Here is an 18,237-nt window from a genome sequence, read left to right on the forward strand (position 1 = left end):
TCCTAATGTGTACTTTTTTAAGTGCCTGAATTTCTTCCTGCATTGCTTGCTGCCAACTTGAATTTGTGGAGGCTTCTCTGAATGACTTAGGTTCATGGTGATGAAGAATAGTAGAAAAACAATGATAATCAAGAAGATGAGGAGGTGAATTTTTTACCGTAGAAGAACGAGTGGAAGGAGGAGGCATGACAACAGGAGCAGAATGATCATCCGGTCTAGAATCATTGGGAGATGGAGAAAGTGGTAGAGTAGAAGACTATAGAGGTTGACCCGAGATAGAACCTATAGAATCATCACTAGGAAAAATTAACATTGGAATTAGTGAAAAATGGTGACTGAGTAGGAAGAATGGACTCAAATGAGGAGAACGTAGAAAATATGTGATGTTTACAAAATACAACATGACGAGATATACGAATACGTTTAGCGAGAGGATCCCAACAACGATAACCCTTGTGTTCAGTACCATAACCAAGGAAACAACACATGCGAGTCCGAGGTTCAAGTTTACTATGTTAATGAGGCTGAAGAAGAACAAAACAAACACAACCAAAAACTCGAAGAGAAATGTAATCTGGAGAGATATGATAAAAACCTTCAAAGGGAGTAATGTTATCAAAGACAAAAGAAGAAAGTCTATTGATAACATAAACAACAGTAAAAACAGCTTCACCCTAAATACGCTCAAGACACGAAGAAGAAATGATTATTGCACGAACAGAGTAAAAAATATGACGGTGTTTGTGTTCAACTCGTCCATTTTGTTGAGATGTACCAAGGCAAGAAAACTTAGACAAAGTACCCTATTCTACAAGAAAAGTTAAAAGTTTAGAGTCACGGTATTTCATAACATTATTGAGTCAAAAAATTTTAATGACCTTAAAAAATTGAATTTTAATCATAGTGGCAAAGTTAATATAAATCTGAGGTAGCTCATGGCGATTAGTCTTCAAATAAACTCAAGTAAAGTATAAATAATCATCAATAAAAATAATAAAATATCGAGACCCTCCCATAGAAGTGGTGGGAGCGGGCTCCAAACATCAGAGTGGATAAAATTAAAAAGAAAGCAAGCAAGAGATGAATTATTATGAAAAGATAAAGTAAGTTGTTTGGTAGTTTAACAAGAAATGCAATCAAAAGACTTATTATTAACCTGACCTAAAACACCTGACACAAGTGGGTGCAATTTTCCTAAGGAGCTGTGGGCAAGACGGTGATACCACAAGTGAAAGGTAGATAGAGAAGAAGCAGCATAGATATTTGACACAGGAGGAATATGAAGAGTCTCAAGTTCATCAACCTTTCGACCTTATGTCCAGTCCCGATGATTTGTCCCGTCCGACGATCCTATACACAACAACTAGAAATGAAAAATTTGACATCAAAACCGAGATTAACAAGTTGACCAATAAAAATAAGATTAAAGTTTAATTTTGGAATATAATAAGTATTAGGGATATCAAGAGTTGACTGGAAAATAGAACCTATGTGTGTCTTGTGCAAGAGGGAACCATCAGCAGCATTGACAGAAGGTGCATTTATGGTGGTAGACAAAGCCAAGAAAAGATAACGCAAAGGAGACATGTGATGAAAATAACCGGAATCAAAATACCATTTAAAATTACCTGAAGGAGTCGAAAAAGAAGCAAGAGTATTTTCAGAACGGGAGAGAAGATGCTTAAGAAGAGTCGCAATATCAGATAGAGAGACAGGAGACGGGTTGAGAGGAGCAGAATTGGTAGATTCAGTAGTAGCAGTAACAACAGAAATAGACACATTCTTGGAGAAATTGGGATGAGAATGATACTTGAGTTGATCAGGACGTGGTGGGAGAGTAGGACAGGTAGTAATCAAATATCCCGAGAGCATGTAATATAATGGCAGAACAGATGTGGACAATTGTAGCTAATGTGACCTTTCTGTTGGCATTTGCGACCTTCAATAGAAGGACAGTCTGAGAAGAGGTGTCCAAAACAGTTACAGTTTCGACAGAATTTACTCTTTCTGTCTGTGGCAGCAAAAACATCTGATTTTTCCATAATAATAGATACAGAGATCAAAGAGAGGAGAGAAAACTGCAAATTTGGGTTAGAAAACGAGAAAACGGAGGACAGAATCGGAAAGAGCTCACCAAACACTACAAGAAAAATACCCATTCAGCCACACTTTTTTTAAGCTACATTTGAAAAACGTAGCCTATTCTATGAATAGGCTACGCTTTTTTCCGTGTTGCCTTTTTATAAGAGAAAATGATACATAATTGTGGCATCATTTAAAAAGTGTAGCCTTAGATATTATAGAAATCACTTATAAAGCGTAGCCGTAGGTTGATATCTATAGATTCACTTTTTCTATCAAAGAGGGCGCTTTTAGAAGGTAGCCTATTTGTTAAATTTTGGGTGCGTTTTAAAAGTGATGCCTAATGTATCTAGAGCCAAATACACCCACAACACTTAGTAATTTTTTTCCTCCTTATCACTAAATCACATTCACGTTCCAGCACGGCAGAACCCTCACTTTCGCAACTCACCCTAACCCTAACTCACCTTCGCCACGCACCCTTTCACACACACACCCAGATCCGAGTGAATGAGTGAACCAGAGGGAGGGGAGGAGGAAGACAGAGATGAGAGCGCGAGCGAGAGACCAGAGAGTGAGAGGGGGTCACCGCCGCAACGCCGCCATCACCGTCGTGGAGGAGGGAGTCCAGAGGAGAGAGAGAGAAAGATGATTCGCAGACTAAATGGAGAGAAAGGACGAAGACGCGACGCGAGAGAGAAGGAGGCTATTCCACCGTGCACTATGGTCGCTCCTGGGGTCAATTGAAGCCGCCGCCGCTGCTAGGGCTTGCCGTGCTCCTGTCCTCACTTTCGGCTTCTACGATTTACTTCCTGTTCGTACTCCCAACCCCGCTCTCTCTCCAACTTTCATTTCATTCTCATTTCAATTTCAATTTCAATTTCGATGTCTCTGCAAGCGTTTCATCAGTGCCGTTTTCGATGCCAAGGGTGCGGATGCAATTCTCTCCTTTGAAAAGTTCTGCTGCAATCTCCCCAGACCTCTTCTTCAGGTTCCGGTTTCTATTTGGATTACTTTTCTCAATTCGATTTTGATCCATCTGCTAATTAATTGGGTTGATTAATACCAGATCATATATCTCACCATAATCAGTTCAACATATTATTTCATTGTAAAATCGTGTTTAACAGATCATATATGATTAATGTGAATGAAGAACACTAGGTTGAGTTAAATTGAATTGAATTATGGATAAGACATAAGAGCATGTTAGCTGGTTTGGAATCACTTCCAGAAGCTTATCAGCAAAGAATAGTGTCCATGATGGAACAAGTTAGCTGGTAAACATCATTGCTGGATTCTAAATAAATCAATATCTGTTATGTATCATGTTATTAAGATGTGGACACATGTATCTTATATTAACATTTTAGTCAACGTGAATAACCTTCTTATTATTATTATTATTATTATTATTATTATTATTATTATTATTATTATTATCAAATAGTAATGGTATATTAGTTTAGCTAAGTAATAAGTGAGTTTTTATTTTTAGTTATTTGATTACATGTTCTATCTTATAACCCCAAAATCATGTTCACCCCAATTAAATTGTACAAAGCTTGTTGCTGCGACACTGAATAAAAATATGCTATAAAAATTCAGCTAATGATAAATTCTGTCTTGTTAAATTATTTTGGATTTTGATTTTGATGCATTTACCTAATCATCCTTTTAAGTCTTGTTTGTTTATACTGATGCTTCTTGAAGGGTTAATTCATCAATAAGAATGGCTTTGCATGGTTGCTATTGTCACCATATAAAGTTGACAAATCATAGAAGAACACCAAACTCCTTCAGCTTCTCATCCTACATTTCGAATCCCAAGTTTCCAAAGAATAAAAGGGGACAGCGTGATTCATCAGAGAATGATGCATATCCCAGGTTCCTGGTTGTAATGCGTCAGACAGAATTGCCTGCATCAAATTCAAAGTATGGTACCAATGGAAAAGCTGTTAGAATGGTACCCTCAAGTGAGGTAGTGAAGAGAAGCACACTGTCAGATAATAAGGTGAAGACAGTGAATGGTGCAAAACAAAATGTTAATAGAGCAGCAACTATTGTAAAAAGAGATGTTAACCCACCCTTAACCAAGGCAGTGAAATCAAGAACCTCTGAAGAACTTCCACCGCTGGAGGAGCTCAAGGTTTTGCAGCTTGGTCCAACTTTCATCAAGCTTGGGCAGTTATCATCAACAAGGTCAGATCTATTTCCACGTGAATTTGTGGATGAGCTAGCAAAGTTGCAGGTATAGATTCTTTGACATGAAATGGTAAGTGTTGATTCTTAGATCAATGTATTCTGAATATAAGATTGTTCTTGACAGGACAAGGTCCCTGCCTTCTCTCCAAAGAAAGCAAAAAGCTTCATTGAGAGTGAATTGGGAGCTTCCATTAGCTTACTGTTTAGGGAGTTCGAAGATCGGCCAATAGCCGCTGCTAGTCTTGGTCTGGTAGCATAAGATCAGCCTACTGCTTACTTTCTCTGAGGATTGATATGATCCAGTAATGATCTTAATACTGTTTAGGTTCATCGTGCTATCCTGCATTTAATTTTATGTTCTTTGCTGATAAGCTTATCGAGCATGTTAGCTGGTTTGGAATCCTTTAAGCTATGTACCTACCTTATTTTAATTTAACTTTTTTACACAAGACAGCTATAAGAAATGCTTGATTACAAGTAAAGCAAGTTGATTCCTTAGTGCCAAACAAAGTTGGAGTTTTGGTTCCAATTTTAGAGTTGTCTTTAGGGATTATTGAGTAACTTTTTAACTTTGAATTTGCTAGTATATTTCTTATAGGAAGGGCGTCTTTGGGAATTGGGAAGGGTATATTAAATTGTGACTAAAAGGAAACCTTTTTACTAGTATACTTTGTGGCAGGATTTATTGTAACTTTGAATCTCTCAATGATTTTTATTGTTGCTTTATGATGTGGAGGCTGCTGTGAGTTATGAGATTGGAGTCATTTTCAGGTTTGATTTGCATTATTTAATTTTCTATAGCGAATGTGATTTCTTTTCAAGTAGGTGCTTCTCTATGTGGATGAGAAGAAAATAGCAGCTTGGTATAAGAAGTGAGGACCTAGAAGATTCATTGGAGTTGTTGATAAAGGCTTGTAGCATGTCCCTTTCATTTCCAAGGCTTGTGATTCCAGCAGCAATCAATGGTATTTTGGTTCTGTCCCATCAGTATTTTACCAATGATTTCTTTGATTTTCAGGTAAAATTTGAAATTTATGCTATAAAATATTTGAAGTGCACATTACTAGACAGAACACATTCTCATTTGCATTAATATATCGTTCATTTCAACTTGTGCCGGTCATATTTGGGATGTTTGTGTACAAGGCTGCAGTTCTAGTTCAAGTTTATAGAGACAATGAAGACTTGCAATTAGTATTTTCAGAAAATGACTTAATTGAATGATATTTTATTTGAAGGGAAATGAAGAAAGCTACAACCAAAGCTATTCACTGCTTAAAGTCCTTCAAATTTTAATGGTTGAGGCCATTGTTGGCATAGTTAGAGTTGGTCAATTGGTTCTAATAATTACCAGAGGATGCAGCTTTGATATGTCCAGTTTTTATTTTAATTTGTTCATTCCAATTTAAGATTCCAATCATAGTTCTCTATTAATGAACTGAGTTTGATTGAGTTGCAAAAGTATTATATGTAATGTAATATGAATGCAGGAAATAATTAGGGGTGTGACATGGCTTCTACATTATTTTTGGAATGTACACAATTAGCATGTTTATTTGATTCTCGATTTGGTAGTGAATTTGTTTGAAGTTATTTATTATGATGATGAATTATTGATTTGCTGCAGATTGAGCATTAAGATCCAGTTGCATCTGATGCATTCCATGAATGGTAACCGCCAATGATTCAGATTGAGTCTCCATTTGGAACTGGGAACACCGCCAATGCTGATCTGCTCTCTGCTCGCCCAGTCTTCGTCACTGCCTTTATAAGTAAGTGATATGCATTCAAAATACCTGAAAACTTTTAATGATGTTAAAGTTTAAGATTAATTTGAATATTGATCCATTTGCTTGATCTAAATATCTATTGACATGTTATAATCTTCTAGATGTTGTTCTTTGTTATTATTAACAAAGTCTCTGTTGCAATGGTGGATCATGTAAATTTGATTAAAGTGTTGTCAGAATTTTGTTGAAAATTGACAAAAAGAGGTAAGAATTAGGATGTTAGAATTGAGGTTGTGACTAATTGAATGATGATGATGCCGAAAATTCTGATTGTTAGAGTGCAGAATTCATGAGTAAATTCACTTTGCTTGTTTTGTTATGTTTGAAGTTGCAATTTGACTTTTCAACTGTAGTTGAATGAGTGATTTTCTTATAGTGAGAAGATTAATATGTTAATTATTTTTTTCTTGTTGCATTTTTTTCAAATGATAATCATTTTTTTATATAATTATGCAGGATAATTTTGGAGATGTGAATGAAGATTGAGATATTTATCATGATAGTTTATTGGCAAAGATAGAGTGTTCGAAATTAAAAGATGTATGGTTGATGATGATGTCTTTTATTAGAAGATACATTTATATGATATAATATTTTGGTCATTCCTAGTTTATTAGTAGTAAACTCTAAGTACATTATATGAGTATCCTTATTCTAGTTTGAGATATATGAATACTCAAAATTATGATTATCCCAATATTTTTGGTTCATTATATAATTATATTTTGTTTCAGGATAATTTTTATTATTTAAAAATTATTGTATGGTATTATTATATATGTATATTTTTATTTTATAATAATTAACTAATTTAATTAAAAATATAGGATTACATATAATTATATTCTCAAATATTATATTTTAGATAAAAACTATTAGAAATTTTTGTTTATATATATATATTTAAAAAAAAAAGAGGAACAAAAGGCTACACTTATATAGAGTAGTTATAGGTATACAAAAAAAAAGAGAGACCTAAGGCTACACTTATAAAAAGTAGCCATGGTATACAATGTGGCTACACTTTACAGGTGATGCAGTAGTGTTGAAAAGCGTAGCCTATTCTGGCAAAAATGGAAGCTGAAAAGCGTAGCCTTTGGTCCTGGATAGCATCACTTGAAAAGCGTATCCTATTCTCAAATGCCAAAAGCGTAGCCTTTGGTGCAGAAAAGTGTAGCCTTTGAGAATAGGCAACGGCCGAATAGGAATCACCCCAAAAAGTGTAGCCGTAGCCCAAAAAGCGTAGCCGTAGCCTAAGGCATCATTTTTTTTCACTTTTGGCTACACTTTTCAAATGTACTTGAATGGGTGTTTTTCTTGTAGTGAAAAAATCTTAAAGAGGATCCCACTGTCTGTCACGTCAGATGCCATGTCAGCAAGAGGCCACGTGGCAATGCGTGATAGGAGGAGGACAACGTCGAGAAATGATCGAAAAACGAGGGCAAAGAATACTGCCAAAAGAGAAAAAAAAAGGGCTATGAATGAATTTTCATAAAAAAAAAAAGAACTTATGCTCTATTGATACCATGTTAGAAATAACATAGTATTCTGAAGAGTGTATTATTGAGTGTGAGTCGAAAGGTACAATGTATAAAGGTATATATACAAGTACTAGAAGAATCAAAGTAATAAAAGTACAAAATAAAAAAATCTTACAATAAATACACAGATATGCTATATAAATATAAATGATACTGACCTTAACTGATCATAATTATACTCTAACAATATGATATATTATAAATTTATTTATCGTAAAATTAATCTTTAAAAATATACTTATAAATTATTTTTATCTTTAAAATTTTAAAAATTAAATTTTTAATATTTTTTATAATTTTAAATTTTAATATATTTTTATTTATTATTATTGTTATTGTTCTTGTTTTTACTTTATTGAAATTAAATTCATTATCATGAAATCTATGCAGGAACGTGGACGAAAATACTATGCAATTTTTGACCCCACACCAATCTATCGTCGAAATCCCAAAATGGTCCCTAGTACTATCAGATAATGATGCTGAGTTATATTGTATATATATGAAACACTAGATGACAAAACAAAATGAATTTATTTGTATACTCTGAAGAAGGAAACAACTTAGTGTCTTCATCCATCAATAATTCAATACATTATTTTACAGAATCAACCTTTAACTCATTTAATTACAATGTTAAATTATTTTCAGGGAGAAGGAAATTTAATAAATGAATAATTTCTGTTTCTAACGTATTTAATTTCAATATCTATTATAAAATTTTTTTTAGAATAAGCTAACAAAACTATGAAACAATGAGACAAGAAAAAATAAGAATATTATATTTTTTTCTTTTGAAAATTATCTGAAATAGAAAGGTATAAATATAGAAGTCGAATTAATTGTTCTATTATGTACAATTGCAATTTTATTAGCATAAAAATTTAACTATCAGTTATCAACACAAATTTAAATACATCATAATACTTAAACATTATACGAATCTGGAGTTCAAGACATGAAAAAAGCGAACCCTAAAATCACAATCGGCATTGACTTCCACCACTGACTGTTGTTTTTGTAATTGTCGGATGGTAAGACCACATTGGATTTCTTTTGTGGTTTGGTAACAACAACCTGGTTGTGGTCGACGCTGATATTAGGACGATCTTTCGTGATGCGACCGCTGAACGGCAGAGACTTCGATAGCTTTTTTTTATTAGTAGTTGGACGTGGACAGTAGCACGATGTTAATTTGGTGAAGAATTTCTTCATCTTCGAATGTGGAATTGAACTATTTGTGGACAGTAGCTCTGATACCATGATAAAACTATGAAAGAAAAAGATGAAAAAATTTTATTAATTGTTGATTGATTGAATTATGAGAGTAAAACTAAATATATAGAGAGCATTGCCTAGAAAAGATAAAAGTAAAGATAAGATAGGATAAGATAATAAATAAAGACTAAAATCGTAACTGAATTTATGTATTTTGTTGGGCTGAATTTGTGGGTCACAAAATTTTTTTATTGTTGTCATAGGTTAAGGTGGAAGAGTGTTCTAATACAATCAATAAAATATTATCCAATACAATTTTGATCTTAAAAAATAATATATATAACACAGTTAAAAGTTAAAAATATTAAGCAAAAAATTCAAAATAATGCATCTTACATCTGAATATAAATAAAATCTATAAGCTCAGTATAGTTTCTAAAAATATACCATTTATTTATCCACAAAATGTTATTTAATATTTTTGCAATAAACTTATTTTAAAATAATAACCATACAACTTTTTTCTTTCTTGCTTTTTTTCTTTAATCAAGCAAGAGAAAAAAAAAATCTCTTATTTTATATCACTTTTTTCTTTTCTTCTAAGCAATACACATACAGGACAGAGAATAGTTTTTTTTTTTCCCCTTTCTTTTTAAGGGTTTATATATTTTCTCTTGATGTGTGCTGGCACACTTATGGGATTTTACATAAAATGCCGTCTTTTCATTTATAATTAAAATAATAATATTTCATGCATTGATATTAATAAAATTCAAAATCATTAATATTTTCAAAAATTCCATTCAATATTATATTATGATATGTTTCTTAAATGTTTATTTATTTAATTAAAAATAAAATACTTGAGATCAATTTTAAAACTGCGAGAAATTTTATCCCGAAAAGTTTTAGCTAGGAGAACCCGAATGTGTTGATTCGTTAATGTTGCTCTCCAAGTCGTTGTCTTTTGTTATCCATGAAAAACACATGGCAAATATTGGTTGAAGATATCTTTTGTACATAAATATTAGTTGAAGATGAGTAATGTTATTTTAACCAATCATATTAAGTAGATATTAATCAAAATTAATCATAAAATACATATTAAAATATAAAATATATATTAAAAATATATTAAATAATATATATACTTATATATATTTATAAATAAATATATAATATATAATTATTTTTAATATTTAATTTTAATATATAAATAATATTTTTATATATTTACACCTTAATATTTGTGTTTAATTTCCGAACAGTGAATTTAATTTGGCTTTTTTTAAATTTAATTTAAACCACATTAATTATCCATTTAAAAAATTGGAGAACATTAATTAAGTTGTTTCCATTATATTATAACTCTATGAATACTAAATATTTCTTTTATTTCATAATAATGTGTCTCATTATATTTTTTAAATTTTAAAAATATTTGTCTGATCTTACAATATTATTTAGGCACTAGTTTTTTAATCTTTATTCTTAATAACTATATCACTTTAAAAATGAGAATTAGTATAATGTTAATTAAAAAATATTTTTTCTCTATATTTTCTTCTTTTTTTTTTATCAAAGATAGGAGACTCGAATCCGCAACCTCTTAATTGAGTATGGGGAGATTATGTCATTTGAGCTATTACTCATTGGCCTATATTTTCTTCTCTTGTTTAGTCATAAATATAATTTTGTATTGTTACCGAAATACCTTTTATTTTTCTTAATTCATGTGTTTTATGTTTGGAACATATATTGAAAAATGAAAAGAGTACAACTTAACTATAAAGAAATCGAGAATTAATTTAGGCAAAAATTTATATATAGTTATTTTTATTTGAAGTTAATAATTAAGAATTATTAAATAATAATTTAATTATATTTATTAAATTATCTAATTATTTTTTTAACTTCACATCAAAATAATTATACGTGAATTTTTACTATTAATTTATTAAAGTAATGAGTGCATGTCAAAATTCAAGCAAGAGTGATATAAACAGTGTACTAGAAGTTAGAACATGTGGTTAGAAAATTATTTAATTATTATCACCTCAAGTTACATAAAATCATAACCTAAAAAAATCCTCTCCGGTAATAAGTGGAATAAAGCCATACATTGTATGCAGCTCTTTCTATTGAAACAAATTTCAATCACATGAACAAAACTACACCTTACTATCCGACGCTTTTGTCTACATATGTTTCAAACAAATTTCAATCACATGAACAAAACTACACCTTACTATCCGACGCTTTTGTCTACATATGTTTCCTTCCATTAGATTCAAAAAAATCCTGATAAATGCTTACTAAAATCAATAATTAAAATTAATTATTTTTATAAAATATATATTAAAAATAAATTAAATTATATTGCATGTTCAATAAAAAAAAATCAATAAAAAAATATATTTCATGTAGTGGTGTAATTTAAAATATCTCATTTTTGTTAGGAGTTATTATATTATCCTTTTTTTTGTAGCCTATAAATTGATAGTTCATGTTGATCCTTCTTCACAAAACCTCTCCAAGAACTAAATAAAATATATAAAAAAAAATGAAGGCTACAACCACCACCAATGTCTTCGCCATTTTCATTCTCTTTGCATTCATCTCCATCCACCTACCTTCTTTAGCCACGGCTGAGTTGCTCGACACAGACGGCAACCTTATTCGAAACGGCGGCTTATACTACATCCTCCCAGTTTTTCGAGGCAACGGTGGTGGAATAGGCCGAACATCCACCGGAAATGAAACGTGTCCACTAACCGTTGTCCAACAACGCTCCGAAGTGGACAACGGATTACCAATTATAATTTCATCTCCATTCAGAATCGGTTTTCTCTATGAAGGACTTCCTTTGGACCTATCCTTTTCATTTGTTCCTTTGTGTACTCCTACTCCTTCTAAGTGGACCCTCGTTAGGGGTCTACGAGAAGGAGAAGGAGCCACGGTGAAACTCACCGGTTTTTACGAGAACGAGATGCAGGGTTGGTTTGAGATAAGAAAACACTTGGATGACCATAAACTTACCTTCTGTGCTTCTTCAAATAATAATTGCATGGATATTGGGGTTAAACGTGATGATGAGGGAAATAGGCTTTTGGTTGCAACGGAAGATAACCCTTTTGTGGTTGTGTTTAAGAATGCTACGTCGTCGTCTTATTCTGCTTGAAGATCCATGCATAATAGTAAGCAAGTAATTAAGCCATGGGTGAAAAAAATCTTGTATATGCTTTCTTATCTAGCGGGTAAGATATTATGTATGTGCAAGATGAAAATAAACTCTTGTAAGAATAATCACAGAGATGACTTACGTGAAGATATCTTTATCTATTTAAAGATATTTTTACGTGAAAATGATAATTAATATATTTAAATAAACTATTTAATATAAAATTAGCAAGAGGTCCGTGTATATGCGCGGGTGGGTGATTGAGTTTATAAAATTAATAACAAAAATATAAAAATAACATATAGAAATTAGATAATAATACGTTTATTATATACATTTATTGAGTTTGGAAATATGATTACAATAATATAACTAATAATTCTAAATCATTATTAATTAAACATGCTTAATTCAACGATTGCATGAATTGAGTAATCAAAATTTGTAATTAAGAGTTTAAGACGTATAGACATTTCATTGTATTCATTTTCTGAATGTGCAAGCTTTCTTTCTATCAAATCAAGGATCCATTATATAGATTCTCTTTGTTCTATTGAAAACCTTAATCTCATATTCTAAAGTTAATAACTTATATTCATGCCATAGATAAAAAGAACCAATTGATGCATTAATAATATCTTGTCAAAATTCATTTGTTATCACAGGAAGAATTTGAACATATGATAATATAATGTAATACTTATTTTAATAATTTGATTTTGTATTTGTGAAAATTTTGAAGGTATAATTTTAAACAGACTTAGACTTAATTTAGTAAAACTTTTTGAAGAGATGCTTCTGCTTTTCAAAAGCATAAGCACCTCATTTTGCATTTGATAAATCAAAAGCTCATGTGATTATACTTGCAACTTTTAAAAGTTAGGGATACTTTTGATGAGCTATTATTCAGAGTGAATTATCAGTTCTATCCAAAACATCTATTAATTTCAAGAAGAGATTCTCAAAACTCCAACTATAATTCATGATGTATAATTTACGACAGGATAACATTAAATCACTTTCATAAATGTTAGTAATACAAATAAGACAATTTAAATGTTAGAAACACAAATAAGATTTTACTCCAAATGTTGGAGACAAAAACAATACTTTACTCGATTAATAAATATTCGATAGTATTTGCATCATCATATGTGAAATTCACAACTAAAAAAAACAATAGCCTTTACTTTTAATGTGATTTATCAGCATCTCAACAAAAGTTATATGGCTTGTTGCTTACCTGAAATTAATTGAAAATGAATTTGTAAAAAGAATATAGTACTTTTAGTTTGTACATACATGGGTTACATTCATCATAGTTAAAAAAAATCAAAGTCGCCACTTTATGCTGGTGCCTAGTTATCCTCAACCATCTATTACTTTTATAGGTTTAAAAATAGCAAATACACTATATTTTGAATCATAAATCCATAACAGTATATTAAATAGTATTTGAAGGCATATTGTTGTCCAGTACAAAACAGCGAAAATAATAACAGAAAACAAAAATTCACTTGAATGTAAAACTATTTTGAAGATCTAAATTGTTACTTAATCTCATTACTACATTATAAAAGTCCCTTATAGCCAGCTTATAAACAATTTATTCATAATAACAGATCTCTTTGCACAAAGTATTTATTCATTATAATTTAGATCAATTAAAAGCAAATTAGGTAAATATTCAATCACCTAAACTAGTAATGAAAAAGAAAATTATTCAAAATTTAAGAAAACAATTTCTAGTAAAAATAAGAAAAGTAAGAATCTAACAAATTCTATACAATAAAAACTGTAAAAGCATGGAATTTAAATATAAAATTGTACATGAGTAACCTTCTTTAAATATATTATCCTCTTTGCTCTATACTTTTTTTTTGTGTAATTCTCCTTGTTCTAAAATTCCATTACAAACTCACTTAACTGCAAGTTGAACAACTTGGAATTAGAAACATAATATCATTGGAGTCAAAGCTTTTAAAGTCATTACATGATGTGAAATGATATAGCTTTCTAAAGAATTATAGATAATAAACTGCATAGTTTCTTATGATTTGTTACACCTAGTCCTAAACTTAAAATAAAATGACGAATCCAGAGGCAGCAAGTAATTCAAAAAAAGAAAAAACATCATGATTTTTCCATTTCTCCTACTACTTAAAAGTGATAGACTTACTTCCACTACAATTGCATCGCCAAATCCAAAACCACGCGCTACTGATTAGCACCAAAAGTTGAGAACAAATTATCATAACAGTTACCACCACAAATAGCTTACAGATTTAAAAATTAAGGACAAAAACAAATTAAGTATCTAAAAGATATTCACATTCACACTTCTCATAGGAAATATATTAACCAAAATACTTCAAATTAAACCCTAAACTCAATGACTTTATTTTTATTTTACATCATTTGAAAAATTCAATGGATGTAAGATGATACTAATGAAATTAAATTCATTTCATATTACCAATATATAGTTCAACAGATCAAGTTAATAGTACTTATTCACCACCTTCTCCTCTGCCATCTCCCTTCATCACCCTTAAATAAGTCACCTCATTCAATAATATTCTCAAAAAATGGAAAAACTACCGTTTATTATGGACAATTTTAATTACTACTTTCTCAAGGTCAATTGAATAGTCTTAAAAAAGACCAGTTGAAAAATAACACACAAAAAACCACCTTTCTCCTATGATATTTTAGCATTTTCTGTAATATATATATATCAAAACCTTTTGAAGTACTACAAAAAGAAATGCTCACCAACAACAGCCCATTGAGGAACTTCACCAAATTATGGAAGGAGAAGAATCTTTTCAAAATCTGAAATAAATTAACTATCATTTGTAAATTCCTATAGATCTAAAATGAGATGTTTCTCTTAGTAAACAGGAAAAGCTTAGTTTCATGTATAGTGGAACTCATCCAAGCAAGCGGGATTCACCATATTAGAAGAAATAAAAATATGTTTGTTTATGATGAAGATTTTTAATTGCTCTTTTAGCAAAGCTTATACAAAAAGAATATTTGAAAAGAATATCCAAGTTAATGTACCATGGATGAGCAGTAAAATGTAACCAATCTTCATTGAGATAATCTTTTTTAATGACTTCAGCAAATTGCAACAAATGTTGAAAATCAAATTAAAATTGCCGGCAAACAATAACAAAAAATATAAAATTGCATAGAAAAAAAATGCTTGGTCTACAAAAATGTAGTGAGAATACTTATCCAGTATCAGCTTTTTGGCATCACCATCTTGTTACAGAGCTGTTGCCTTAACACTATAGCAGCAACACCAACGCCGCTGAGCCTCTCTTTTAATGGGTAGCAAACACAACAGAATGGATATTAGCTCTCATGAAAGAGTTAGAGCAGTTGCATTCCTAACCAACAACACCTGAAAGAGCAACCCCCAATATGCACCACTGTTTCAGCATCTAAGAAAGAAAGAAAATTAATGATTTAAAATGAAACATTGGCATTAATTTCTCCCCAAAGTTCACATAGACAAATATACAAACATCTTATAAGTAAGGGGATTAATTCATCACAAACAATTATGAGATTGTTGCACACATATATTACTACCCTCTAAAAGGGAAAAAGACAAATTTTAGCAATGACTTAACAATTCGAAAATCGGAATAAGCATTGTTATTCACTAAAATATGGCTCTGATGAAGGCAAAACATGTAGTAAAAACAAAATTTCGTCTTACCCAGTGTATGCTTCAGGTCAAGCGCTACAACAGAGGTGGGTAGTATTTGTTCAACACCTTCACCTCTCCCATCTTCTCTCTTTTGTGTTTGATTATGTTTCAGCCACTGAAACAACCACAAATATTCAAACTTGAAATTAATAATTTAAGTAAAGATTGAAAGATAGAAAATTAAAATTCTCAATACCATGTAATAATTCAATAATTTTTTAAACAATAAAATTGAATGTAATCTTCATCTTCATATTTTCTAATTATAATCATCCTTATCACTTAAAAAACTCATACATATTCGAAGAATTTGTGGTTTGCATTATAGCAGTCAATTTACGTAAATTTATTAGAAAAATATACGTGTACAACTAAATTTCTAAAAAGCAAAAATAGATTCAATCCCATGAAAAAATCAATGATATATTTGATTCGAAAATATAGCAAGAAAACAGCCCTTTTAAATGAGCTTTTAGTTTTAATATTTTTAAATTTGCCCACTGAATCCTTAAACAAACTCTAGAAACACTACTACATTTACGTCTTTATATGTAGGCTTAATCTTATCGTCATCCCCTGAAAAAAGAAAGAATTCAAGGAGGCATGGAGCTTTGACTTTGAAGAAAATAATTTGACAAAAAAAAATGACAATAATAAAATTAGTAGTCACTATAAAAAAAAACGCTATTACAGAACAAAAGAAGGAGTTCTTATAAGTCATTTTAAATTCTTTTTGCATAAAACACACCTTCAAATCCATTGGAAACTAATTAAAAAATTTCATGTAATAGATTAATTTCCCAATGTCTCAATTTAGTAAGTGTAATAGTAGTAGTAGGTACCTCCAATGTAGAAATCTCAAAAGTTGGAGTTGATGCAGAGGGAGTGTGGATTCTGAAATAGCATCATCTTCAAAAGAGAACTGTGTCATCTTCCCTCTTGAGACCATCATATTAAATTAGAATCTCTTTGATTGGAATGTATCTATTTGACATAAAATATAAATAATTAATGAAAATTATTTATGAGCTGATCTTTAAAAAAAACACACAAAAAAAATGGAAGATTGATTTTATAAAAAAAGGGTCTATGGATAAAATAACATACTTGATAAGTGTTTCAGGCTGAGCAACCACAATGACATAATAAATGCAATGTAACTTGTCAACTGAGTTGAAAATCACAAATATGGCACTCCCAAACTTAAAAAATATCATTAAATAATTAGTGCAATAATAATAATTTGTCCTTCCTGCAAGACTATTTCTTCTTCTTTTGCTTCTAATTCTCTTTTAGTCACTAAAACAATCACAAAGATTTAGACATGAAATAGATAATTTGATTGAAGAAGGAAAGAGAGAAGAATAGAATCTTCAATGGTTGGGTGTGGGAAAGTTTTTGAATTTGAAATCAGGGTGCACAAAATAATCATGTATTGGAGATTCTAATTTATACTAACCTTTGAAGAGTCACCAGCCAACTTCCAACTGTCTCCCCTTCTTCTTCCGCCTTGGCCGATCCGTTTCCCTTCCGCAAGAAGACATGCAATTGAAGAAGCAGCTGAACTCAGAACCAAACGATAATCTAAATTAGTGAAAAAAAAGATGGAAATATACATTAATTATAAGTTTTGGCCAATTTCAATTACTGATCCAATAAAGCTGTAAGCCAATATAAAAAAGAAGAAAAAAAGGACTCCATGTTCAACTAACTGCTAGAGTCAAGACAAAGGTATCCACTGCTAGCTTGCTCTTATATTAGTCAGTAATCTATCACTTTGAATTATAGTCATGCAATAGTTATTTTGAAGTAGAAAAAGCTAAATCTTTTTTAATCCTTTTGTAATTGAAGAAATAAAAATAAAAATATGGACTAACCTTTGAGTCACCGGCCAATTTCTAACTACTGCTTCTTCTTCTTCTGCCTTGACTGAATGTTTTCTCCCTCCGCAAGAAGACTTGCAATTGAAGCAGCAACTAAACTCAGAACCAAATGCTGACTAAATTGGTGAATTCAATTATATTAAAAAAGCATATAGTAATATACGTTATAAGTTTGCCCAATTTCAATTACTGATCCAATAAAGCTATAAACCAATATGAAGAAGAAGAAAAATGGGGTCTAGTGAACAACTAACTGCTATGGTCAAGATACAGACATCCCCTGCTCTAATGTTAGTCAGTAATCTATTACTTGAATTATAGTCATGTAATAGTTATTCTCAAATGGAAAAGACTAAATCTTTCCTCTGTTGTTGTAATTGAAGAAATGAAAATAAAAATTATCAAGTGAATTATTAGAATTAGAAATTCTATGATACTTATGAAAACTATTTTCGTCGGGATTTAAATGAAAGGAATCATCCAGTTGCAAACTCTTTTAACATTTACCTTCAAATTGTGAGTTAATTAGGATAAAGAAGGTCACTTTTATTAATATAAGGATGTTAAACCTCTTGCGAATAACAGATTCTGCTCTTTTAAACTAATTTACCTC

General features: G+C 30.8%; 2 protein-coding genes and 1 long non-coding RNA gene across 3 annotated transcripts; 2 read left to right on the forward strand and 1 right to left on the reverse strand.

Moving 5' to 3' along the window:
* The first annotated feature begins 3,288 nt into the window (after positions 1-3,288).
* Positions 3,289-4,546, forward strand: LOC107619514 (protein ACTIVITY OF BC1 COMPLEX KINASE 7, chloroplastic-like). Its single transcript, XM_021111162.2, has 3 exons — positions 3,289-3,362; positions 3,796-4,333; positions 4,412-4,546. The coding sequence occupies exons 1-3, from the start codon at positions 3,289-3,291 to the stop codon at positions 4,544-4,546; spliced, it is 747 nt and encodes a 248-aa protein (XP_020966821.1).
* A 6,802-nt stretch (positions 4,547-11,348) lies between these two features.
* On the forward strand, positions 11,349-12,241 carry LOC107619751 (factor Xa inhibitor BuXI). Its single transcript, XM_016322040.3, has one exon. The coding sequence runs from the start codon at positions 11,400-11,402 to the stop codon at positions 12,015-12,017; it is 618 nt and encodes a 205-aa protein (XP_016177526.1). The 5' UTR covers positions 11,349-11,399; the 3' UTR covers positions 12,018-12,241.
* A 3,065-nt stretch (positions 12,242-15,306) lies between these two features.
* LOC110266356 (uncharacterized) lies at positions 15,307-17,682 on the reverse strand. Its single transcript, XR_015899280.1, has 5 exons — positions 17,619-17,682; positions 17,201-17,301; positions 16,584-16,725; positions 15,751-15,856; positions 15,307-15,429 (listed from the first exon to the last, which is right to left on the reverse strand). It is a non-coding gene; the product is annotated as an uncharacterized LOC110266356 (long non-coding RNA).
* Between the last annotated feature and the right edge of the window lie 555 nt (positions 17,683-18,237).

This window comes from Arachis ipaensis, chromosome B9 (genome assembly GCF_059453495.1).
Source record: "Arachis ipaensis isolate K30076 ecotype BB chromosome B9, ASM5945349v1, whole genome shotgun sequence".
Classification (NCBI taxonomy): Eukaryota; Viridiplantae; Streptophyta; class Magnoliopsida; order Fabales; family Fabaceae; genus Arachis; species Arachis ipaensis.